General features: G+C 31.0%; 1 protein-coding gene across 10 annotated transcripts in view; it reads left to right on the plus strand.

Annotated features, from left to right (window-relative positions):
* LOC143069483 (centrosomal protein of 128 kDa-like) overlaps positions 1-26,896 on the plus strand; it is a 34,584-nt gene that overhangs the window by 2,893 nt on the left and 4,795 nt on the right. For 2 of the 10 annotated variants that reach the window (XM_076244136.1, XM_076244141.1), the window contains exons 3-26: positions 3,061-3,147; positions 3,678-3,755; positions 4,524-4,538; positions 5,893-6,077; positions 6,771-6,843; positions 7,271-7,390; positions 8,507-8,596; positions 9,524-9,598; positions 9,853-9,970; positions 10,556-10,719; positions 11,122-11,387; positions 12,656-12,830; positions 14,524-14,643; positions 14,931-15,062; positions 15,626-15,700; positions 16,550-16,636; positions 17,029-17,175; positions 21,939-22,036; positions 22,321-22,387; positions 22,897-22,962; positions 25,107-25,135; positions 25,564-25,633; positions 26,395-26,472; positions 26,834-26,884. In XM_076244136.1, coding sequence (XP_076100251.1) covers positions 3,061-3,147; positions 3,678-3,755; positions 4,524-4,538; positions 5,893-6,077; positions 6,771-6,843; positions 7,271-7,390; positions 8,507-8,596; positions 9,524-9,598; positions 9,853-9,970; positions 10,556-10,719; positions 11,122-11,387; positions 12,656-12,830; positions 14,524-14,643; positions 14,931-15,062; positions 15,626-15,700; positions 16,550-16,636; positions 17,029-17,175; positions 21,939-22,036; positions 22,321-22,387; positions 22,897-22,962; positions 25,107-25,135; positions 25,564-25,633; positions 26,395-26,472; positions 26,834-26,884 — 2,466 coding nt within the window. Of the gene's footprint in view, positions 1-3,060; positions 3,148-3,677; positions 3,756-4,523; positions 4,539-5,892; positions 6,078-6,770; positions 6,844-7,270; positions 7,391-8,506; positions 8,597-9,523; positions 9,599-9,852; positions 9,971-10,555; positions 10,720-11,121; positions 11,388-12,655; positions 12,831-14,523; positions 14,644-14,930; positions 15,063-15,625; positions 15,701-16,549; positions 16,637-17,028; positions 17,176-19,589; positions 19,628-20,050; positions 20,089-21,021; positions 21,060-21,437; positions 21,476-21,938; positions 22,037-22,320; positions 22,388-22,896; positions 22,963-25,106; positions 25,136-25,563; positions 25,634-26,394; positions 26,473-26,833; positions 26,885-26,896 lie in introns of all 10 variants that reach the window. The other 8 variants (XM_076244139.1, XM_076244138.1, XM_076244137.1 and 5 more) reach the window with 8 other exon arrangements.

The raw sequence follows: 26,896 nt of genomic DNA on the forward strand, positions 1-26,896 counted from the left end.
ATACCTTTTCCTTGAATGTTACCGAGCAAATTATAGCTATTCCCAGGTTTATACTTACATGATCAGCAAGGCAGTTGCCACATATGGAGCAGAATCTGCTTATCCTTAGGGACCACCTGATTTTTTTGGGTTCATGTTTTATCGGTCCTAAGCTTTCCATATGTTGTGTTTTTTTAGACTTTTTAGACTTTTTTGTCATTTTGTTTTTTACATGGTATAATGGTATTGTCAGTTAGTTTTAGACTTATAAAAAGTTGATTGTTGCAATGATATCTTCCACCTCTCTTTTTTAGCATTTCTTATTTGTCTGAACAAGTAAAATCCCCCATGTCAACCCCCACCATAAATGGGAAAAAAAGATGAATTTAATATATGACAGGTTTAGTTTGCTTTCTCACCTTACATGTATGAGTTATGAATGCAACTAAATGTTTCTTCTAATATCATGATTATATACTGGATTGAATATATTTTTCAAAGATTATTTTCAGTAAGAGTTTCCCTTTAACATGTTTAAAACTAGCTTTTAACTTAAATTAAATAAAGTGCATCTATTGATCATACATACCTGTCTTTAATTTATGGGAAGAGATAAAACTTTAATATTAGATATTTATTTCAGAGACTCTGAAATATTCTGAGAAATTATTTAATTTTTTGCCAATATAAATATATATGGCATATACATGTAGCTCTGAACCTCTCAAGAACACACAATATGTGTGAGGAACATTTTGAATTAAATTGAATAAATTGTGTTTTCTAATATAGTTCACCCCAAGGGTGACTGGGGTATAGAAATGGTCACTTGGTCTTCTCCCGGCCGGCAGTAAATCGCTCGTTAAATCCGATGCCTCGTGTAAAGAGAGTGCCACGCTCTTTGCAAGTTAAGAACCCTTGCAACAATTCTTTGAGGGGTCCGTTGAAGAATCATATCAAGATGGAAAAAATGATTGCAAGGCAAAATTTCTGTCCCTATCCAGTATACCCTCATTTTCCAGTGGAAGTCCAAATTTCCCCGACCATCATCCCAGATGGCCTCTATTGTATCCACCTACCTATTGTATTTTTTGTGAACTTGTTCTCGTCCTGAATATGCATGAAATATTTGCCACTGGACGTTAAGTAACCTACAATCAATCAATCTAATATAGTTTAAAGCTATTTTAAATTCTATTTCAAACTGTAAAAAGGGACATTTATATTGTATAACGTTAAATTTATAGATTATTTCATCAAATGCCTCTAGTTAAGTCATTAATGTGAGAGGAGCAGTTATAACAGGCACTTTGTCTTTTGTCCAATATTTCATATTAGGCCACTAAATCATTGTAAATGTCGACAGGATTTTTCCATCTTGATATGATTCTTCAACCATATAAAATGAATAGATAAACATTAAATGCCAGAACTGTTAAATGTTTGTCAAAACAAGTCCTTTTAATCAATGCAGTATTTAGTATACAGAATGATTGAAGTTAAAAATCATGTTTATTTCTTTTCAGTTTAAATCAATGGAAATTTAAATAGAAATTTAATGACTAGAGATTGTCTAATCTTAAACCGTATTAAAATTGTATGCATGGCTAAGGATCATTTACTTGAATTCATTAAAGATTTATAAATCTGCTTTGTTATCCTTACCTAAGGAATCAATATAAATAATGGATAGTAAACGTACTAAAGAGATTTAAAGGAATCTGAGATATGTCCTTGTTGTATGTTAATTCATAGCATCAATTGACATGATATATAACAAATTTCATCTTCAATTATTCATTATGGCTGTTCCAGAATTGATAATATTGTATGGGGAGTGAGGTTGGACAGGGTTGAATGCAATTCTATTCAAATTTCATTTTTCATCGTTTATTCAGGAAGGTATGCTGAAGAACTTCTGGAAATAATCCCCCAAAAAATGTGTGCAGGCCACTGCATGGTGAGGTAAAAAGTGCCTTCAAACCCCCTACCCATACATTTATTTCTGGATGGTTAACAAATTTGAAGTATTTATTCATCATTAGAGATAAGTCAAAAGATGCCTTGTAAAAGCCATCTGAATTATTGCATATTCAAAATAATCTAAATTTGCTACATGTATTTGACATGAGTAGTAGAAATGTATTGAATTGCTACTTTTTATGCCCCACCTACAATAGTAGAGGGGCATTATGTTTTCATGTGTTATGTTATGTCATAAGAAAGAATTAACATAAAAATAAAATTGAGAATGGAAATGGAAATGGGGAATGTGCCAAAGAGACAACAACCCGACCATAGAAAAAAACAACAGCAGAAGGTCACCAACAGGTCTTCAATGTAGCGAAAAATTCCCACACCCGGAGGCATCCTTCAGCTGGCCCCTAAACAAATATATACTAGTTCAGTGATAATGAACGCCATACTAATTTCCAAATTGTACACAAGAAACTAAAATTAAAATAATACAAGACTAACAAAGGCCAGAGGCTCCTGCCTTGGGACAGGCGCATTAAAGCTGTTAAATATTCTAAGAACAAACATATCACCTTTAATTTCATACTTTTTTGTTAGGTTTAAACACATATTTCATTTGTTTAAATATGCAAAAGGAATCACAAACATATGTTGTTGTATTTTATAGGGGAAAGATTTAAAAATGAAACTTTTTAAGTTCTTATACACTTGTCTAACTCAGTCTGAAAGTTTAGCTGGATCATGATATTAGATTAGAACTAAAATGAGTCTGTAAAAGTATGTTCATTGGACCATGAAGATGTTAAAGATGTTTGAACTATACAATGTAGTGCTGTATAGAATTTAAATAATCGTCTCAGTTATAGGTCTTTACGGAATTCTATTCAAGCGTTAAATTTGTTATCAATAAAAACTTTACTTTCATTTGTATGTGAAATATATTTGCTATTCATAGCAAAATATTGGATGAAAAATGAATTATTTCTGCCTTATCAATTTTGTATAGTAACAAATCTATACCACCAAATGAGATGGAAGTAAAAATTACCATTTTAAGATGTTTTTTCCACATAACTACACAAGTTTTTCATTTTCACACCGTAGGGAACCACCAGAAACCTGCGTTCGTTAGATCGCATGTTAGATTCTTATCGTGATGTGACAAGAGAACAGAGAAGCTCAGTTGATAGGGTGAGTAACCAAGTATTTATGGGATCTCGTAAAATCTCTTTGTTATCAGGATTCAAGAACATTGACTAAGGTTAATGCTAGATGTTTTTGCAATGTATATTGAGTTATCCCTTTCCCTAGGCAACATAAATGATATATATTGCTCATGACGACAGCACATTATTTTCTGAGAAAAACCTATTTCAATCAACTAGCATGACTAGTGTGAGATTGAAAAATATTGAAAAAGATCCAAGGAAAATTTAGAAAATAGGGATATATTTACATGTTTTCACATACATGTACACTTGAAATATTTGTATTTTTGAATCACATGATATTGATGAATGATTAAACTTTTATGTAAAAATAACGAGATTTGATTAAAAAGGACAAAATCCAGCAATGACAAAAATGTAATTTAAACTGTACTTGGTTTGTTTATCATACTCAGTTTTGTAATACATGTATAAACTTATATTATTGTAAGTGTTCAAGACGTAATCTAAAAATATTAAATTAAACTTATAATAAAAACATTGTATTGACAGTTACGCGATGAGGTATCAAGAACAAACGATCAGGTTAGACGAGAAAGAGCAAGAAGTCCGTCATACAGAGATTATGGGGTAAGGTTCTAATAAAAAACAATGCTTTACTGGTTAAAGGGAAATCTTATTTTCTGGTTTAGGCTTATTATTTCTCACTATGATATAGCATGGGCTTTTGGTATCTTTTCATGAACTCTTTTGTTAATGTTTTAATCAAAAGCATTTTATGGATGTATATGTATGTACATGAGTTGTTCTTATTGGCACTCATACCACATCTTCTTATATCTATGTATATTTTATTTGTTTTATTGAAACATGCTATGGACAAAAGTGCAAATCATATTATAGACGATGAAGTTTCAGATAGGTGGCTGAACTAACATTTAAAGTTGGAGTCTGGGAATTGAAAAGAGGCCATGCCAAACATTTACCAAAATTAACAGTTTTTGATTTTGACCAAAAGATATGACAAGAAAAACATTTCTGCTATAGATAAATGCTTTTACCCTTTTTAAAATAAAATGAAAAAGCTCCTTTCATGAAATTTTGATCCATTAGGCATAGTTCCTTGAATGTAATGTTAAATGTGAACAGATTTAGAAATAAACAGTGGTAGAACTTTATAGTGACTTTTTAAAAGCTATAAAGTACTAATTTTATCAAAAAAAGAAATTCAATGTTTACAGCATTACTATAATCCTGTACTTTCTATTTACTCAAATTTGAAATACATTTTTATATGATTATTATATTTGTGTGATTTTGACGGATTAAGAGGATTAACACGTTTCTTTTATAAGTGTAGTAACACGTCTGTACATCACTGATTATTTTAATCCCCAGGACAGTGGAGGACAGGTACATGTATTATTGTTATGTTATAGTTTGTTTAGACGAGCTCAGTTGTATACAATATTATAATCTTTAGTGATAGGGGATTTTAATGAGAAGACTTTCTGACATTGTAAAATTCAATTGTTGTGTGTGTTGGTGTCGTCATGACCTTGAATGATATATCGTGTTTTATGTACACCGACAAAACTGCTAGTTGGTTTGGTACTTGTTTAATGTGTAGAAGTTTTTAGTAAGCTATTGTAGGTAAAACATGAAAGTTGAATACCGTTAAATAAAATCTTTGAAATAAGTTATTATCTGAAAAATCTGAGATTTAAGGCTAAGGGTCATTTGATTAGAATGTATGTCGGAGGAAGGGTTGGATTTCAAAAATCCCTCACAACCATCATACCTTTCTTTATTTTATTTTGTATACATCAGATGTACCAAAAACCATAAATAGCCCACAGCCAAGATCCAAAAATGAAAATTCCTGTCCTTCTTTTGGATTTTAATGGTAAAGCCCTAACCTACTCGTACTGCCTATTTATTTTCTGTTTTTCTCTTTCAAAATTTTGAATTTAGATCATTTTTAAGATCATTCCCGACGACACAGTTATTTTTCATAGTAATTTTTTTTTCACTTTTTTTTTTATTATTCATATCTTTAAAGATCAAATATGATTTTTGTAAGGCTAAATTAAGTACTACATCCCCTGAATATTGTACTACACTGATCAGATGGGTGGAGGATAACTAACATTTTTTTATGCACTTCACAGATTTTTATCACATTACATCATATATGTTTTTTGTCACTTTATGAATCTATTTTGTTTGACATTCACTAGCTAACTTTTCCTTACATTATAAACGCATTTATTATTTGATATTTCTGATGATATTTCACAATTCATCCAGAATAAATTATCAAAGATTGAACACCTTTACATAGTTGAAACAATATCAATATTAATATCACTTTTTTCAATATAACTTTTTTTTAAACTCATGTGACATTAAGCATGTTAAGCAAGCTATCACTTCATTTGTACTTAGGTGGATAGTCCTTACTTGTATATCAATCAATCATTATTGATAATTTCAGTTTTTATCATGGATTAGGTTTGATTAATCAATATCACATATTCATTCAATTCAACAAGCTCTTGCATTTTTGTTTTATGAGCACATTGAAAAGTAACCTACAAAAAAACCAACAAAATCATTAGCACTTCAATGCATCATTTTTCATTTCTGGAGCACTTTAAAAAGTCACATATGAAACAAGCACATAAAAAATCATTTTGCCCTTTTGAATAAAATTTCAGTGTCAGAATCTATTTCAACCGTTTTTTTTTTTTTTTTTTTTTTGTAGAGTGACAGTGAATTTGAAGGTTCTCCGACTGTGACGAGACGGCGAAGGAAGAGAAGTTCTACTGTACGGTTCGCAGATGATATGAACAGAGAACTTCACACTTTAAATAATTCATTACGAGATTTATCCAACGACCATATAGATTTAGGCCATCAGTTTCAAACAGAAGTTGGACGTAGGGAAAGGTAATTTTTGAAGAAGAAAAAAATGTGTAAAAAAAGTGCTGTCAAGATTGAGTGTTGGCTCTTCAGCCTTCAACACCAAATATTTCATGCAAGTTCTTGTCAATTTGCTGGAAAATATTGTAGTTACTTCCTATTTCAATTAACCATAAAAGTTTGTGATGAAGAAACATCACTTTCATGTGCACCAGCATATATGACCAAACAAAGAAATACATTTGTATTCTGAAAAAAAGTCCCAGATAGGGAAATAATTTTTCAAAAAATTAACACTGGTTTTAACAGGAAAAAGTTTGACTTGAATAGTGGGTGATAAAAAATGATAAAAACTGTTTAAGGTATGAGCGGCACGGACAATAAGGGTTGGTTGAGTTTAAACAGGTCCAATAAAATAATGTATGGAAATTGGGAATGTCTCAAAGACAACATTCTGACCAAAGAGCAAAAAATAAATGTAGGTCTTCACCACAGCAAGAAAATCACGAACCAGGAGATAGGTTTTCAGCTGGCCCCTAAACAAAAATATGTACTTGTCAAATAATTAAATAAGAAAAAGAACATATATTTGTAAAAATAATGTATTTAATCTTGATCATTAACTTTCATATGTTTGAATGTGAGCATTTCTGACAAAGGTAAATCGTGGAAAAGCGCTTTGGAGGCACAATATTAATAAAGGTTTATTTTTATTTGTAGAGGTGAATATGAAGCCAGAAGGACTATGAGAGATATATCTGAAACACTGAAGAAAATGCCACACGAAGACCCTGTAAGTAAATACATAGGGCACTTTGTTGCAGTATGGGCTTTGCTCATAGTTAAAGGCCATATGCTGACCTATAGCTGTTTATTTCTGTGTCATTTAGTCGAAAATTGGTAATTTTACTACACATTCTTTTTTATATTTGGTCTGGTTATGGGTCATGTGTAACACATCATAAATACTACACTGTCACATTTGGCATCCACATCATGAATTAAAATAACAAATTTTGTTTTCTTAAATTGGTGCAGCAGCCTATGAGCCTGATATTTGTAATTGTAAAATATCATTTCAATCGAAATTTTGTATTGTCATGGAAATTTTGCTGTCTGTACCATAGAAAATGTTGAGAATGACATTAGCTGCAAATGAAGTTGATGTTGATAAAATTAATTAAAAAAAATTTGATGCATGCTTATGTTAATATTTGCAGGTTGCTTCTAGAGTAGAGAGAAGACTAAATGCTATACAGAACGAGTTACGAGGAGATAGGGACAGACATGCTTATGATCGTTACGATGAACTATTGAATTTATCAACTGATTTACGACAGGTGAGAGAAAAGGTTTTAGATTTTTTTTGTTAGAAAAAAAAGAAATTATAATATTTAGAAAAAAAAACATTTTGGGTATTTGAACATTAAGTAGATTGGTAGTATCTACCTCTTATTTACAATGTTCTTTAAATGAACATGAGCTTCAAGTACATGTATAAGTATTTTACCCATCAAAATTATTTCTATGAACAAAGTGTTGTAGATAGTTAATGGCATCAACTGATAAGTATTAAGTTATGTAAATATGTCAAAATTATGGCATTTCTTGCAATTGTTATTGATTTAAACTGAAATTCTCCATTTTTCAGCATTTAAGCACACCAACAATAATTGTAATTATATTAGTTTTGTTTGATATATATAAGTTTTGTTTTGAATGATTTATTTGCAGTTTGAATTCAATTGGATTAAATATCAGACCAAAATCTATCCTAATGAATATTCAGTTACCAAAAATTTATAAAACCATTTCAATTTGAAAGTGATAGTTTGATATTTATTTGTTTGGTTTTGATCTTAGTTTTTAAAAGAATTACTGTGGACTCATTTATTTCCCTGGATATCAATTTTCAGGAATGGATAAAAAAAATCATGGTTTTGCAGCAGTTTTCATACAAGCCAATAATTTAATTTTGGATGTAACGTGTTTTCTGATTGGCTGATGTTATTTTGTTATAAGCCCATAGACATAATTTAGTCATGTGACCGTGACGTCATCAACGTTTTTTCATGGTTTTCTACGGTGTGAAATGGAATTAGAATTAAATTATAAGAAATGACTGTAATATTTTTTCTGTCTATTCAAAATAACATAAAAAATGTGGTGCACACTGTTAAATAACCCGCTACACGCGTGATTCAGTGTGCACCAAATTTTTTATGTTATTTCTTCATAGACAGAAAAAATATTACAGTCATTCCTTAAATAAAAAATTTCAACTTGGTCCACATTTAAAATTGGTTGTTTACATATTACCACAAAATCAAAGACAATTGATATCCAACAAATAATAAGAAATCCATAATACGCATAAATATAATGTAAATTTGGTCTGATATTTAAAGGTTATATATATCATTTGCACATTGGTAGAAGATATCATATCATTGCAGGCAATAAATCAAAATCAACATTATGCACAACAAGCATCAGATGAACGAGTCAGGAATCAGTATTTACAATCAGAAGCCAATAAAATCAGAGTAGGTTCTTCAATATTTTATTAATGACAGATTAAGGCTCGTCCTGAACGGACATGAAATAATTGCAACTGTACATTAAGTAAATAGCAGTCAATCAGTCATATATTTTGGACTACAAATGTATTTTTAGTTGATCAAACCTTAGTCTAACCAAATCTGGTTTTTTTTATAATTACTAGTTGGAAAAGACCGATTGAACATAAGTCTTACTTTCATCTATATTTGTTTAAAAGTAAATATTTAGTGAACAAATTATAAATACCATAGATCATTGAAATATTTTAAGTAAGAATTTTTATGATTTTTAAGGACAACAGGCGTTTATGACTAAGTCAATTTTGCAATGACTGGTTGTCAATAATTTTTTTGAAATCTGGTACATACAAGGGCCTGTATTTTTGTCTCTTTAATTATTCAAATTTCCATGTAAATGCACGTCTGCTGCTTTGAAACTGTCATATATACTTTCATTGTATTTGTGGCAGTATTCTAGTTTAGACAATGTTTGTTTGTTAAAATATATTCGTGAGTTAGAATATGACATCAAAATAACCCATTGAGGTCTCGGCCATATTTCCATTTGGTACAATTTTGAACTTTCACTTAATCTCCAGTACAAGGTTATTTTCATGAAATTACATTAACTTCCATAAATATGAAGAAAAAAAAAAGTTATTTAGTAAAGAAAGAATAACTTCTTCTTTTACAATTTTCTAACAAAAAATATCATCTTTTAAAAGTAAGAAAAAAGGAGGGCTTCAATGAAATTTGAATTGGAAAAAATATTTAAAAAAACCTTTTCAGGAATATTTTATAGTAGTATATTTCAAGTCCGAAATTTAAAATGTTACTTGGTCAATCCTGAATAAATTACTATTCCACATTTACCAATGAAAAAGTATATAATGAAATACTATGATATTGTAGGTTGAGTCAGATTTAGATAACCTAAAGAGAAAACTAGACCAGAGTGAAGGAGGCAAAGTAGCTCTTCAAGCACAGGTAGGTACCAGTTATATTGTAAACATCAGGTAAAAGCTGAGTTGGTGTAAAGAAGCAATTTTCATCTATATTGTCAAAGCCAAAAGATTAAAAAACTAAGTTATAAGAACTATTAGAAGTTTGAAACTCAGAAAAGAAAGTGTGAAAGGTCTTAACAAATAAACACACACTTGTATTACTTGGAGCACAGTATCTTTTTAAAATAATGTAAACTAGACAAATACCTGATATTGTTTAACATGTTATTTATTTAGGTTGATGAATTAAGGTCACAGCTACACAGAATAGACAATGAAAAAGGTCGTCTGAAACAACAAATGGATGACAGTCGATATGAAGATGAAGTGAGAGACAGAAGGAAAAGGAGATCAGGTTATTATAATGGAGGAACTTTACATTTTGAAATTTCATAATTTTCCACTTTTTGCTGTATTCATATTTCTACGATATTGCACCTCATATTTCATTTTTTGATTTTTGGGTTTCCAATAGGAAAACAAAGACATTATTGTATTGATTCAACTATTAAAGGAAGTATAGATTAAATGTCAACTTCATGTTGTTATCTGAAATGATTCCTGCTTAGAGTAATTTGAAAATCTGTATGTTCCCTTCAAAATTCTTTTTAATCTTATTCATTAAATCTGAGTCCGATATTTAATATACACTCAATTTCTTGATGGTGTATTTAATTCCATAAAGTTTCAATATACTTGTGATGTATACATTTCAAATTAAGGAGATGTAGTATCATTCCCAATGAGACAACTAGAGTCTACCCACCAAAGGACAAATGAAGTTGATGTAAGCAATTATAGACAACTGTACATCCTTCAACAATGAAAAAAACCAATATCGTATGGTCGGCTATTAAAGGCCCTGACATGAAAAATATGAAGCAATTCAATTTAGAAAACTAATTGTTTATATGCAATAAAACAATATTTTCATTTTTAGCTGAAGAGGAAAAGGACAGAGACAGGAGATTGATGGAAAGAGAATTACAGGAGTTACGTGGACAGTTAACACGATCAATTAGTGCTTCAAGTGAAATGGAGGAATTAAGGCGAGGAATTGAACGCAGTGAGCGACAGAGAGTTCAACTTTCAGATCATATAGAGGTCAGTTGTTAAAAGTAGTTGGTATTTTGTAGAGGTCAGTTGTTAAAAGTAGTTGGTATTTTGTATTTAATGGCTATATATCTATGATTGACCAGCGTAATATTTCTGTGTGGGTTTTTCGTTGCTTGGTTTCTGTCTCATTGGTATATATTTGATATAATAATAATTTTTATTCCTGGGATACTGGGTGAAATTTTAACTTAAAAATTTTCTTTGGCCTTTTCAGAATTTGTTTATTCCAAAATTAATTGTCCTAGAAAATGCAACTTTTCGTCAATCTGTGAAATGTATGGCTACAAAAATGGAAACATGTTTAACATAATGGAAATATGATGAAAGGTTGTATCTCTAAATTTTTAGAATCTTATAAGTTATTTATTTCATATATTTAATTTTTTGCAGACTTTGACGAAGGATTTAGATAATAGAGAAAAACAGGCTGCCAAGCTTATTACACAATTAAAAGAAATGTCAGACAAGTTTGAAGCTTCTGATCGGCAGAAGAATCAGTTACAAACTAATTATGACGATACTTCTAATAAAGTGAAAGAAGTTACTAAAGACTTAGAAAAAACAACTAATGAATTACGTAATACACAGTTATCTTTACATGAGTCGGAGAAAAAGAAAGATGAATTCAAAGCTCGAGCTCAGGAAACTGTCAGACAGTAAGTAGAATTATATATATTGAATATTCCAGAAAAAATAACATTTGTGAGCGTTTGTTAAAAAATGGGGAGTAAATATCTGGAACATGACTATTGGCATAGCGATAAATAGTCAGTTTTCTGTGTTTTTTTTTCTCTGCTAAATGAAAGCAAAATCAGTTGAAGCCAAGAATTACAGTGACTTGACTGTTAGTGTTGCTCTCCACCAATTGCAACTCATTCAAAATTTTGACCAAATTGCAATTTGTTTTATAAAATCAAATTGTTCAACTGGTCAGAAATTTGAACCAACTGCTGTAGAAAACCACAGCCAAGTCATGAAAGTGCAAGGTGATAAAATAAAACATACTTACAATCCTATAAGACTTTAACTCCACTTTAATGATGTTGTGACAAAATTAGTTTATCAGTTTGTATAGTTATATTATATTCATTTCCATGCTGAAGGGGAACTGTTTGTTTTGAATTGCTATTAAGTTGTCCAAACTAAGCTTTCATATAGTTTTTCTTTCTAAAAGTATTCTATATTTATAAGAATCAGACATTATGTGAATTAAAACATTTCATATTCAGTAAAATATGTGTAAAATTGCAATATATGTTTGTAGGAAGTTTCCATTGGGGAGATAATAACTTTTCTTTCAAAAAGTCTTTATTCAAAAGAATAATATTTTAGGTTATCTCCCCTGAAAACTTATCAATAGCATATTGTTATTTCACACATATTTTACTGAATATATGATGTTTTATTTAAAATGATATCTGATTCTTATAAATATAGAATACTTTTAGATAGAAAAACTATATGAAAGCTTAGTTTGGACAATTTTATAGCAATTCAAAATAAACAGTTCCTCTTCAGCATGGAAATGACTATAATATAACTATACAAACTGATAAACTAATTTTGTTAGAACATCATTAAAAGGATTGTAAGTATACTTTATTTTATCACCTTGCACTTTCACATTTTGACTGAACAATTTGTTCAATATTCTGACCAGTTGAACAATTTGGTTTAATAAAACAAATTGCAATATGGTCAAAATTTTGAATGAGTTGCAATTGGTGGAGAGCAACACTAACAGTCAAGTCACTGTAACAGGAATAAGTATGGATCTTAAAATGTGTTTCCCTTTTTGTTTTTAGGAAAATGGTAATAACTTAATTATGAAACTAACAAAAATGAGTATAATTGTAATCTTAACTTGATCAAATTTTAGATGGAAAATGAAAATTAAACTAATCTTTACTTGTTCTATTTTAAGATGGAAAATGAAAGTAAAACAATTAGAGCGTGAAGTTGACAGACATAAACATGGTGCTAATCAGTTAATACAGAGAAATGAACAGCTAGTCAAAGATCTGGAAAGTCATCGCCACCAGCTACATCATAATGGTATGCAGATGGAAAATATGAAACGAGAGCTCGGGGATGCATTGGTAAGTTATGTTGTCAGCAAGAATACTGTATAATAGATTCATTGTTATCATGGGTATCAATTTGAGTGGATGAACACCAAGAAAAATAAAAGATTTTTGTGGGTATTAGAATCTGGATTTGGTTTTGGCAAAAACTGCATATAAGATTAAGGAAATTTGTTATTTCATTGAACATTTCAATTTGTGTTCACCTATACACATGAAACCTGTAAAAATTAGTTCCATAGTATGGAATTTAGAGACAATAATAGTTCACCACTGTTCCATAGTATTGAATTTAGAGACAATAAATTGAATTTAGAGACAATAATAGTTCACCACTGTTCCATAGTATTGAATTAAGAAACAATAATAGTTCACCACTGTTCCATAGTATTGAATTAAGAAACAATAATAGTTCACCACTGTTCCATAGTATTGAATTTAGAGACAATAATAGTTCACCACTGTTCCATAGTATTGAATTTAGAGACAATAATAGTTCACCACTGTTCCATAGTATTGAATTAAGAAACAATAATAGTTCACCACTGTTCCATAGTATTGAATTAAGAAACAATAATAGTTCACCACTGTTCCATAGTATTGAATTTAGAGACAATAATAGTTCACCACTGTTCCATAGTATTGAATTTAGAGACAATAATAGTTCACCACTGTTCAAATCTCATGTTTAATACATAGATATAAATCAAGGTAACTAACAAAATTTGGCATTTCTAGTTTTTCCATCAAAACATCTTTGCAACACATAGTATTAAAATTAATCTCTCACTTTTATTTGGGGGTTGGGACTGCATTGCTGCAATGAAAATATATTTTTTTTATTTATCAAATTCCAGTAAATATGTAACAGTTTTCATTTTAAGCATTATTATACCCCCGCTTTAAAAAAGGGGGGGTATACTGTTTTACCTCTGTCTGTCCGTCCGTCCGTCAGTCAGTCCGTCCCATGAAACTTTCGTCACATTTTTCTCAGGAACTACACATCCACCCTTTCTGTAATTTGGTATCAACATTTATATATGTCCGCCATACCGTGTGATGCGTTTTCAGATTCATCACTTGACAACTTCCTGTTTACCGAACACTTGTCTGATTTTACACATGATAGCCACGTTGAAAATTTTCGTCACATTTTTCTCAGGAACTACAATACAAGGATTTCTGAAATTTGGTTTCAGGATTTATATAAGTCAGCTATACCGTGTGATGCGTTTTCAGATTCATCACTCGACAACTTCCTGTTTACCGAACACTTGTATGATTTTACACATGATAGCCAAGTTGAAAATTTTCGTCACATTTTTCTCAGGAACTACAATACAAGGATTTCTGAAATTTGGTTTCAGGATTTTTATAAGTCAGCTATACCGTGTGATGCGTTTTCAGATTCATCACTCAACAACTTCCTGTTTACCGAACACTTGCATATTTTTACACTATTAATATTATCCACTTGCTGCGGGGGTATCATCAGTGAGCAGTAGCTCGCAGTTTCACTTGTTAGTTTAGACATTGAAATAAAGAAAATATTTCAGCAAATATATGAAACATATGTTGTGCTTTCATTATAAGTTGTTCTAAGTGACATGAATTGTCAAATTATCATCTGGTGCATTACAAATGCATTAGAATTGACACTGTATTTCAAGTATTAAAGTAATCAGTTAAGTTATTTGATTTTTTCCAGGCTGTACGAGCTGCTCAGGATGAACAAATCAGAGTCAAAGACGTGGAACTTAATGAACTTAAATCTGTAAGAATAGATATGGACAGGGAGGTCAGAGACTCCAGAACAATTGTTGAAAGGGTAAATATAGTTTCTGTTTGTAGAATATTATCATTGTATATCATGTTTGCATGTGTAGTAGGAAATTTATGAATGATTTGGAAATATATATTTTCATAGTTCAAATGCATAATTGAAATATATGGTATGACCATAATATATGAATGAATTTTTTTTTTTTTTTTTATCTTTGATGACATTTTATTATTAACTTGAGGTATATAGACACTTTATTTAATAGTGTCATCCTGCCTTAAAATAATACTTATCTATCATATACAAATATGCATATATTTTCACATTATTAGATGGAGAATGAATTAAACAACAATGCTGCCAAGTTAGCAACTGTAACAGAGGAGAGAAATAGAATAGAGGACAGAATGTCTTCTCTAGAGGCAGCACATTTACTGGCCCAGGATCAGGCCAATCAACTACAGGTATATAGTCTGTTACTATGGAAACAGCATTGGTTGATTTAAATTTGGCTAGAAGGTCTACACAATCACTTTTCACTCAAAATTTATAAAAAAAAGAAGAATGAGTAAATGGTGGCATGCTAAATTCAAAGTTTTTAAAACATGGTCACAAACAGAATTCACAAATACACACATTGAAATTTTTTTTTCACTGTTTGACTAAGTATTTCACATTTCACATGACTAAATAAAACTAAACATTTGATACATTTCAAACAAAAATTGAAACAGAAAATAATGGAGTTAAAACTAGTTTCATTTTCACAAAGTCACAAAGTCACATAGTATTGTTGTGGTATTGTTTCACTGTTAGTTGTTCACATTTCCATGGCAACTGTTAGATAAAATTGTGAATTGAAAGAAATTGAAGGGGAATAATCTGTAATTTCATATTCATTTTCACAATTCACAAAGACTCAAGGCATTTGTTTTGTTATTGCTTACGTTCAGTCTTCACATTTCTAGCAATTAAAATTAACAATTTTCAGAATGAAAGCTTAATATTAAAACTGATTCATTTTCAGCATGAAATAAAAGAATTGAGTTCTATAAAGGCAGAGATAGCGGCTAAGTTGTCAGAATCTAACGGAAAATTACATGTATGTGCTGCAACACTCGCAGCATACCTAGTCAAGACACTATCAAACTGTATTGTACATAGTTCATCATAGAAAATATAGAGCCTGGTATTCCAATCATTTAAAATCACAATTTATTTGGTGGTCAGTAAAGTTCATTATGTCTCTGCAAGATCCACAAAATTTGGTATGGACAAATCATGCTAATGATTCAATGAAATTTAAGAGCATGAACAAAATGAAGATTTTATGGTGAAGATATCAATACAGTTTGACTTGTCTTTTTATTTTAGTAGCATGCTCAGTAGTATATAGTAGAAAACCCTGCATGTTTTATTCTTGTTATAATCAGAATTTTTTGTCTAATATTCGTTATTTCTGTTATATCTGTTTTATTCCAATTTCTTGGTATTACCTATGCATGATATCATTATTTTGAATTTTCACTAACAAATATGTTTGTTTTGGAACTATATCTACTCTTGCAAACTGTTTTCTTTTTCATGTAGAGTTGCTTGTTCATTTTATAAAAAACTGTCATCTGAAATAACTTTTCTATAAATTTTCAATTGCATGAACTATATTTTTTCTTCCCTTTTATAAGACCTATATCCTTATCTTTATATTTCTTGTTATCACAGAAACATAATTTAAGATTTTTCACAAGCTAATTTTCATAATATCATTAAAAATTATTATTTTACATTCACATTTTCAAAAATTTTGTTTTATAAATCAACTTGGATTCATATAATGAAAATATGATCATAATCACAAATTCAATCATTAAACAGTAACACCCTATAATCTGTGTCGTCTTTCATTTAAAATCAATAAGAAACAGTCAAAAAAAAATCTTTATTTATTTAGGATTTGAAACAGAATTATATAGAGATGCAGCATAGAGAGAAGGCAGCCAGAGATGAGGCCAAACTTTATCAAAGACAGCTACATGAGGTAATAAAAATAAAATGGGCTCAAACGAAACCACAATATATATTGGAAGTGAAGGTGTATTTAAAATTTTGGCATATCCACACATAACTTATTCATGAAACGATTCAAATATTAAATATATTTAAATGTATTTAAAGTAAATTTTTATAAAAATTGTATAGTATTAGTTTATGTTTCGCCTAATTAAGATAATGAGGCCAGACATAATTTGGGTATTTCCACTGGCACTGGAAGTAGCATAATTTCAATTGACATTGTATGGGCCCACACTCATACTCATGGTTAACTGAAGCTTTTGTTGTTTTATATGTGAAAGGGATGCCATTTAAACTTCAACAATTACAATCTATAATGAAAGGAATGTGTGTTTACTGTTTATTTATTATTTCTAGGAAAGAGAAAATCACCAAGAACAAATAGAGTCGGTAAAACATGAGTTGAGTGAGGTTAAAGTTCGTGAAGCACATGTCATGCAGGATATTCAGAGGAAGATGAAGAGAGGTCATGCAGAGTATGAAGCTACGATACAAACATTGAAGGTAAAATAAATCAGGGGGTTTATTGTTTATTATACCCATTGACCCTGAAGAGAGGTCATGCTGAGTATAAAGCTACGATACAAACATTGAAGGTAAAATAGATTTAGGGGTTTTATTGTTTATTATACCCATTGACCTGAAGAGAGGTCATGCTGAGTATGAAGCTACGATACAAACATTGAAGGTAAAATAAATCAGGGGGTTTATTGTTTATTATACCCATTGACCCTGAAGAGAGGTCATGCTGAGTATAAAGCTACGATACAAACATTGAAGGTAAAATAGATTTAGGGGTTTTATTGTTTATTATACCCATTGACCTGAAGAGAGGTCATGCTGAGTATGAAGCTACGATACAAACATTGAAGGTAAAATAAATCAGGGGGTTTATTGTTTATTATACCCATTGACCTGAAGAGAGGTCATGCAGAGTATGAAGCTACGATACAAGCATTGAAGGTAAAATAGATTTAGGGGTTTTATTGTTTATTATACCCATTGACCTGAAGAGAGGTCATGCAGAGTATGAAGCTACGATACAAGCATTGAAGGTAAAATAGATTTAGGGGTTTTATTGTTTATTATACCCATTGACCTGAAGAGAGGTCATGCAGAGTATGAAGCTACGATACAAACATTGTAGGTAAAATAGATTTAGGGATTTTATTGTTTATTAGGGCCCCGCCGACGGCGGGTCGCCCTATAGTGATCAGTCTGTCCGTCCGTCCGTCCGTCCGTAACACTTTCGTGTCCGCATCATATCTAGAGAACCGTTATGATTTCATACTTAATACTTAACATGATTATTAACCAACACCAGAGGGTGTGTCATGTTGTATGTACAACTTCCTAGGTCAAAGGTCAAGGTCAAAAAGTTTGGTTTCAGTTGACAACCCCGTGTCCTGTGGTGAAGATCGTGTCCGCTCCATATCTAGATAACCATTATGATTTCAAAGTTTATACTTGACATCCATTTTAACAACCACCAGAGGGTGTGTCATGATGTATGTACAACTTCCTAGGTCAAAGGTCAAGGTCAAAAACTTTGGTTTCGGGTTGACAATCCTGTGTCCTGTGGTGAAGATCGTGTCCGCTCCATATCTAGATAATCGTTATGATTTCAAAGTATATACTTGTCATACTTTTTAACCACCACCAGAGGGCGTGTCATGATGTATGTACAACTTCCTAGGTCAAAGTCAACGTCAAAAAAACTTTGGTTTCAGTTGACAACCCTGTGTCCTGTGGTGAAGATTGTGTCCGCTCTACATCTTGAGAACCGTTATGATTTCAAATATTATACTTGACATCCATTTTAACCAACACCAGAGGGTGTGTCATGATGTATGTACCACTTCCTAGGTCAAAGGTCTGTCTGTCTGTTGGTCTGTCCATCGCTAACAAATTTGATCCACATTATATTTTGAGAGGACAGCTGTTATTATTTCATACTTTATACCTGACAAATATTTTCAACTTAACACATATATTAACCAACACAAGAGAATGTGTCATAATGTATGCATCCTAGGTCTAAGATCAGTCTGTCGGTCTGTCCATCCATTCGTTGTTCTTAACAAATTGTGTCCGCTCTACCTCTCGAGAACCATTAATATTTCATACTTTATACTTGGTGGGTCATAATATATTGAAGGCATAATTCTAAAAATATGTGACAAATATCAATTGGGCAGCACCTTTAAACATATTGTTCAAACATCAATCCATATATCCAGAAGTCACCTTAGAGTAGTAAACAATGAGTTCACATCATGCAGTCATATCACTATTATACTATGAAAGTAAGATGAGAATATTTATCAGTTTTAACTTAAAATCTTAGATCAAAATCACACATGAGACTATGTAATAACTTCAAATAATGCTTCATATCAGATTATCCATACAACTTATTTACCCCACGTTATTGACAGCGGGGCCCACAGAGATGGCTCCCATCTCAATGATATCTAGTTATACCCATTGACCTGAAGAGAGGTCATGCAGAGTATGAAGCTACAATACAAACATTGAAGGTAAAATAGATTTAGGGGTTTTATTGTTTATTATACCCATTGACCTGAAGAGAGGTCATGCTGAGTATGAAGCTACGATACAAACATTGAAGGTAAAATAGATTTAGGGGTTTGATTGTTTATTATACCTATTGACCTGAAGAGAGGTCATGCTGAGTATGAAGCTACGATACAAACATTGAAGGTAAAATAGATCAGGGGGTTTTATTGTTTATTATACCCATTGACCTGAAGAGAGGTCATGCAGAGTATGAAGCTACGATACAAACATTGAAGGTAAAATAGATCAGGGGGTTTTATTGTTTATTATACCTATTGACCCTGAAGAGAGGTCATGCTGAGTATGAAGCTACGATACAAACATTGAAGGTAAGAGAGGTCATGCTGAGTATGAAGCTACGATACAAACATTGAAGGTAAAATAGATCAGGGGGTTTTATTGTTTATTATACCTATTGACCCTGAAGAGAGGTCATGCTGAGTATGAAGCTACCATACAAACATTGAAGGTAAAATAGATTTAGGGGTTTTATTGTTTATTATACCCACTGACCTGAAGAGAGGTCATGCTGAGTATGAAGCTACGATACAAACATTGAAGGTAAAATAGATTTGGGGTTTTATTGTTTATTATACCTATTGACCCTGAAGAGAGGTCATGCTGAGTATGAAGCTACGATACAAACATTGAAGGTAAAATAGATTTGGGGTTTTATTGTTTATTATACCCATTGACCCTGAAGAGAGGTCATGCTGAGTATGAAGCTACGATACAAACATTGAAGGTAAAATAGATTTGGGGTTTTATTGTTTATTATACCCATTGACCCTGAAGAGAGGTCATGCTGAGTATGAAGCTACGATACAAACATTGAAGGTAAAAAAGATTTGGGGTTTTAATTGTTTATTATACCCATTGACCCTGAAGAGAGGTCATGCTGAGTATGAAGCTACAATACAAACATTGAAGGTAAAAAAGATTTGGGGTTTTATTGTTTATTATACCCACTGACCTGAAGAGAGGTCATGCTGAGTATGAAGCTACGATACAAACATTGAAGGTAAAATAGATTTGGGGTTTTATTGTTTATTATACCCATTGACCCTGAAGAGAGGTCATGCTGAGTATGAAGCTACGATACAAACATTGAAGGTAAAAAAGATTTGGGGTTTTAATTGTTTATTATACCTATTGACCCTGAAGAGAGGTCATGCTGAGTATGAAGCTACGATACAAACATTGAAGGTAAAATAGATTTAGGGGTTTTATTGTTTATTATACCTATTGACCCTGAAGAGAGGTCATGCTGAGTATGAAGCTACGATACAAACATTGAAGGTAAAATAGATTTAGGGGTTTTATTGTTTATTATACCCATTGACCTGAAGAGAGGTCATGCTGAGTATGAAGCTACGATACAAACATTGAAGGTAAAATAGATTTAGGGGTTTTATTGTTTATTATACCTATTGACCCTGAAGAGAGGTCATGCTGAGTATGAAGCTACGATACAAACATTGAAGGTAAAATAGATTTGGGGTTTTATTGTTTATTATACCTATTGACCCTGAAGAGAGGTCATGCTGAGTATGAAGCTACGATACAAACATTGAAGGTAAAATAGATTTGGGGTTTTAATTGTTTATTATACCTATTGACCCTGAAGAGAGGTCATGCTGAGTATGAAGCTACAATACAAACATTGAAGGTAAGAGAGGTCATGCTGAGTATGAAGCTACGATACAAACATTGAAGGTAAAATAGATTTGGGGTTTTATTGTTTTTTATACCTATTGACCCTGAAGAGAGGTCATGCTGAGTATGAAGCTACGATACAAACATTGAAGGTAAAATAGATTTGGGGTTTTATTGTTTATTATACCTATTGACCCTGAAGAGAGGTCATGCAGAGTATGAAGCTACGATACAAACATTGAAGGTAAAATAGATTTGGGGTTTTATTGTTTATTATACCTATTGACCCTGAAGAGAGGTCATGCTGAGTATGAAGCTACAATACAAACATTGAAGGTAAAATAGATTTGGGGTTTTAATTGTTTATTATACCTATTGACCCTGAAGAGAGGTCATGCTGAGTATGAAGCTACAATACAAACATTGAAGGTAAGAGAGGTCATGCTGAGTATGAAGCTACGATACAAACATTGAAGGTAAAGTAAATCAGGGGGTTTGATTGTATATTATACCCATTGACCTGAAGAGAGGTCATGCTGAGTATGAAGCTACGATACAAACATTAAAGGTAAAGTAAATCAGGGGGTTTCATTGTTTATTATACCCACTGACCTTGAGTTTTTCCTCAATATTTAGTAATGAGTGGGGTATACTTGAGTGCAAATCTTCTTGTTTTGGGCAAATTTTAATAAGATCTACAGAGTAATGTTATTATTTTGAAATACTAAAAACTAACTTATTTTTGCTAGCTGGAAAATTATCAATTTTCTGAAAACGGATCAGTTCAGTTTGAATTCTTAACATTGTAATAGTCTTGTGAACCAGTTTGCTTCGTGTTACCAACATAGAGTATATGTATAATAACAAATAATGCTGAATCCACAGTATTAGAAAATAAAAAAAAGGTCTTTTGATAACAAAACATAAAAAGAAAATGGATGTGCAAAACAGAATATGACTGAATTAGATATTTCCATATACAAATGATTTTGACTATATATAACTTTAACCAAATTTTCATTATTTGATAGATGGAGCTATCAGAAGAAAAATCTGCACATAAAATCTCAAAGAGAAATGAAGAGAAGAACCGACTTGAAAGTGAGAAACTCACCATAGAAATGGTCAGGTTAGTATACTAATATACACACTATGGTTTAGGATTCAAATTAGGGCTGTTCCATACATGATATTGGAGGAACTAAGGGATTGGTTACCTCATTTTCAAAGTACCTTACCTGGATACCAGGTTAAGAAAACAACTCTTAAAATCATCAGTACGTTTGTGACAACCATTTTTTGGGTATTATACAAGTGTTAAATACAAATCTTGAATTAGCTGTTATTTCAGAAATTAGAGGAAATGATTGGTGGTCATAAAATTTTAGTATTTTTTTAATATATATTTAATAGATATGAAGAGGAGAATGGCCGATTGATGAGAAAATTAGAGAAGATTCGTCAAGAATATGAAACCCAGGTAAGTTTATATCATAGTGTGTGTATACCAGTCAATATCATCTTATCATATCGCTAGGAAAAAATAAATAAAGTGAAAATGAAATATTGAATGTAAAACTTGCTTAGTTTGCTTTTTCCTTTCATTGTTTTTTTTTCCATCAGTTTGTGCATTGAATTTTTGGACAATAAATATCTTTTTTAAGTGACAATATTTTTTTTTTATTAATGGAAGATATGTTGGTCTTTTTATTTTATTCAGTTATATTTTCATCCTAATTACATATTGAATTTAAAAAAATATTGATATGTTAAATGAAAATGTAAAAAAACTACAAGAAACAGTTATTTTCATTGTTATAGGTTGAGTATAATCATTTTTATCATTCAACTTTCAATTTTTGAAAAGCATTTAATGTAAATCAAATTTTCTTTATTCTTTAAAACAAAATGCATTAGAGTTTAAAGGAAAATGATTTCTTGGCCTTATCTTTAGTAGTATATACATGAGTTAAGTTTTGTGAATTTTAGGGAAGTAATTCTGGTAAACTTACAATGTCGCCACATCTCCGTCCCCGGCGGAAACGAGGATGCCTAGTCAGTATAAACCATATTTTAGTGCTGTCGTCTGCTTTGTTGCATCATCATCCCATCATCCTTGTTGTCATAGCAACAATCATTACTAATAACGATTGAAGAAATAAAATAAAATGGCAGCAAAATAACTGCATGTTTAGAGTCTGCATGACTGATTGATGTGACATGTGATTCATGTTCATGTAGTTTGTTATTTTTTAATCTAATTTGATAAAAAGTTAAAGAAAACAATACACCAATAGAAGCAAGCAGTGTATTGAATTTCGGAAGTAGTGGCAATTACAGATAAAACTACTAAAAAGAATAAATAGTGTTGCTAGTAAAGTCAGTTTTATATAGAATAGAATTATAGTTCAGACTTGTCCATTAAATGAATGTGGGAGGGAAGGGATGGACTGTTTATTTTGGACATGGGCCATTTGGTGTTGAATGTCCATTTGATATACTGTGGATTCATTTTTATTCGTGGTATACCAATTTTCGTGGGTTTCGTGGGTCACAGCGAACCACAAATTTAAGAATTCAACGAAGAATAATCCCGAGAAATGTGTATGGAGTCGGATGTTTATTTCCAGTTATGTTATGCAGTTCTAGTATAGTGTTGACTAGCGAAAGTAGCGATAAACATTGTAACATAACACGTGTTTTTTTATTGAAAGAAGATACAAGTATTTTGATTAAATCTATGATAAATATATCAAATATCAGTGATAATTTACTTTTTAAAATTGATTAAAACTGTTCATGGAAAATAACTGCAAGTCTTTTTTTTTTCTTCTTCTTTCGTAATTCCCTCCTGTTTAGGAGCACTCGGATGAGACCGATAAATGTTAACAGTATATGTACATTAAAACACACAATAAATCCTCTGTAAAATATGAATGAACAGCATCCTCCACCATAAAAACCAGTGTATTTACAACAAGTCGTGAATTTATATATAAGCACTAATATAGGGACTTTTAAAGTAATGTAGTATTAAATTGGCAAGAGATATACTAAATAAATTACATGTTCGCAGACTCATAAATTTAAACAGGTGCTTTTCAATGCAATATAAAACATAAGCATGATTAATTTGGATGTTGAGTTGCTAATTACCGTGTCATAGTTTGGTTTACCAGTGATTAAAAATCAATAGGATTAAGTACGGGGATATTGCCCGTAGGTAATATTGTTTATGACAGGAACATTTATTTTCACACCTTATACTTATATCACTGTTTATTATATCGTGATTAGGGAAATGAGCTTTCAATCATAAAGTTTTGAATGCCTTATAGAATTCAGACAAGAATTTATAAATTGTAAAACAAACAAATAATTAGTTGTCTCTGTCCATTATTTTTATCGAAGTTATCAATGAACACTTTAACCTAGAATGACCAAGTGATGATTTTGACAACTCAAAACTTTTTCAATGAATTCCTTCTTTTTTGTTTTGTTTTATTATTGATCAAACCAAGGAGGTTATATGATCTCCTATATCAAAAAGAAATCCACGAATTACATATCTAATTTTTTGTTGTTGTAATCAGCGATCCACAAATTTACGTATACCACGAAACGTCCTTTTTTCTCTATCCACGAAAATTGATACCCACGAAAATAAATGAATCCACAGTATGTGAAATTACTGAAAGATGGTTTGTTGGCTGAGAGAGGATTTTGGAAGTCCTTTTTTTTTTTATCTTACTCCCACATTCATTTAATTGGAAGAGCCTTTTCTTCTATGAATTTAGAAAAAAATGTCTGTCATATATGGATGAGCGATGATGATCTCAGTTTAGAATTCATTGTGTGAAACCATATAAACGCTATGCAAAGAAATGGTACAAGGTTCACACATAATTGTGGGAAAGGAAATGCTTTGTTCATGCACATGTTTGACAACACACTTTATCATAAGATTAGCTCAATATTGTGGAATAGAAAATGCAGAATTAAAATAATTAAACTGAGAACAGTGGAATATGTAAGTAATAGAAGATGGGATTTGTTTTCCCTTAAAATTTATATGTTATCTTGTGTCTGAGATCCATAAATGTTTTGAATTGTAAATATTGTTTCTTTTTTTCATTTTTGATTAAGACTGATGTATATTCTTTAAAAGCCATATAAAATTATGTTTCTCTTCTTTTCAGACTCAAATGGCAGAAAGTGACATTTCAAGGTAAAGTACTTGTATTTGATTTCAGAGTAAATATAAAGAAAATATTTTACAATAGGGGTATCATAACTCATGGTATACAGCTTTCTATGATTATTTTTCGAAGAATATATGTATATCTTGGGGAAAAAAAGGAGACAAACAAACAACAGTTCATTAAACAGTACTCATAAAAATTAAGATAGATATAATAATCCAACAGATCTTTAAAAATCTGATCTTGATCTCTGGTTTCACGATTTATTTGTAATGTTTTGTTTATGTGTTACCTGAAGGACAACCTTTGTTTACTTTAAAACTTTCAACATAAAACTCAATCATAATAAGTAAATCAAGTGAGACATTTCCTCATGCACATTTGTATTATTTTACACATGATGATTTATATAACAAATGATTAACTTAGTTGAAAACTTATATTGTTTATACAGGGTGAAAAGAGTGGAAGAAGAATTGTTTTCAGTACAGAATGATGCTAAGAGATTCCAGGCAAATTTCGAGGTAAATATGATATTAAGGTGGTACCTAACACTACAGGGAGATAACTCTGTAAAATCAGCAGAACGTTTTAATGACGTTGTGTTCTTAAGGGAATATTAAGCTTCTCGATGATCAAAATGAGTGTTTGTCAAACTGCTATATAACCAGTGTAATTTTTCTGATTAAACGGTTGGTTCAATTTTTTTGGTTTTTTTTATATTTTTGTCAAAGGGTCAAAGTAAATACTTTGTCAAAATTTTAAGAAAAATAAACGAGCCAAATTTATTTTTGTTCAGGTGTTAGGTACCACCTTAAATGCATAAAAAAAAATTTGAAAAAAAATGTCATTTTCATGAAAGTTTAAACTGATTAAAAAATTTCTGACAAAAAGAGATGAAAGATATCAAAGTGATATTCAAACTCACAAGTGGGAAACAAACTAACTATTGGCAAAAAAAGAAAAACACCAAAAAAACTAAAAAACAAACAACGTTATACAAAACACAACACAGAAAACTAAAAACAGAACTTCAGGAACCCAACCAAAACAGGGGATAGTCTCAGGTACTAAAACATCAGATCCCAATCAAAACTGGGGATAGTCTCAGGTGCTTTGGACAGTTAATAGATGATAAACAATCTTTACACTCTTGTTATTTAGTCTCTGGTGAAAAGTTGTGTCTTTGAAAATCATACCATATCTACTTTTATTTAATGCTCACTTTAGTTTAAAGTATTTGTTTTGTAGTAATACAAATATTGATTTTTGACCTTGTTTTCAGGGTTTATTGCATGACATGGTGGCAGAAATTGATTCATTAATGGAGATTACAGCTGTTGGCACTAGAAATCCATATCAGGTGAGTTAGGTTTACTTTATAGATTCTGATGTGCTGGTGTCCTATAGTGGTTATAGCATAATGACAGCTTGATTTGGGTAAAAACAAAGATGAAAATTATAGCAATTGATTTTTTTCTTCTTAATTTTGTAAAGTTGCTTTCCTTTTAATGAAGAATTGTTGAAATTTGAACAATAACTGTTTGTCTTGCCTACATACAGTGTGCAGGGTGGGACGGTTTAAAAATAGAAAATGTGCACAAATGACAAATATACAACAGAAACAAAAAGATAAGGAAACAAGAAAATACTAATATATCATTCTTTCAGTAACATAAGCAAAACAGGTCTTTGGTTAACAATTGATTCTTTTTATTTTTTAGCCTGTAGCCACATCAACAGATGGACCAAATGCAACTATTGCTGAAGCAAAGGTATGTTAAACA

This window comes from Mytilus galloprovincialis, chromosome 3 (genome assembly GCF_965363235.1).
Source record: "Mytilus galloprovincialis chromosome 3, xbMytGall1.hap1.1, whole genome shotgun sequence".
Classification (NCBI taxonomy): Eukaryota; Metazoa; Mollusca; class Bivalvia; order Mytilida; family Mytilidae; genus Mytilus; species Mytilus galloprovincialis.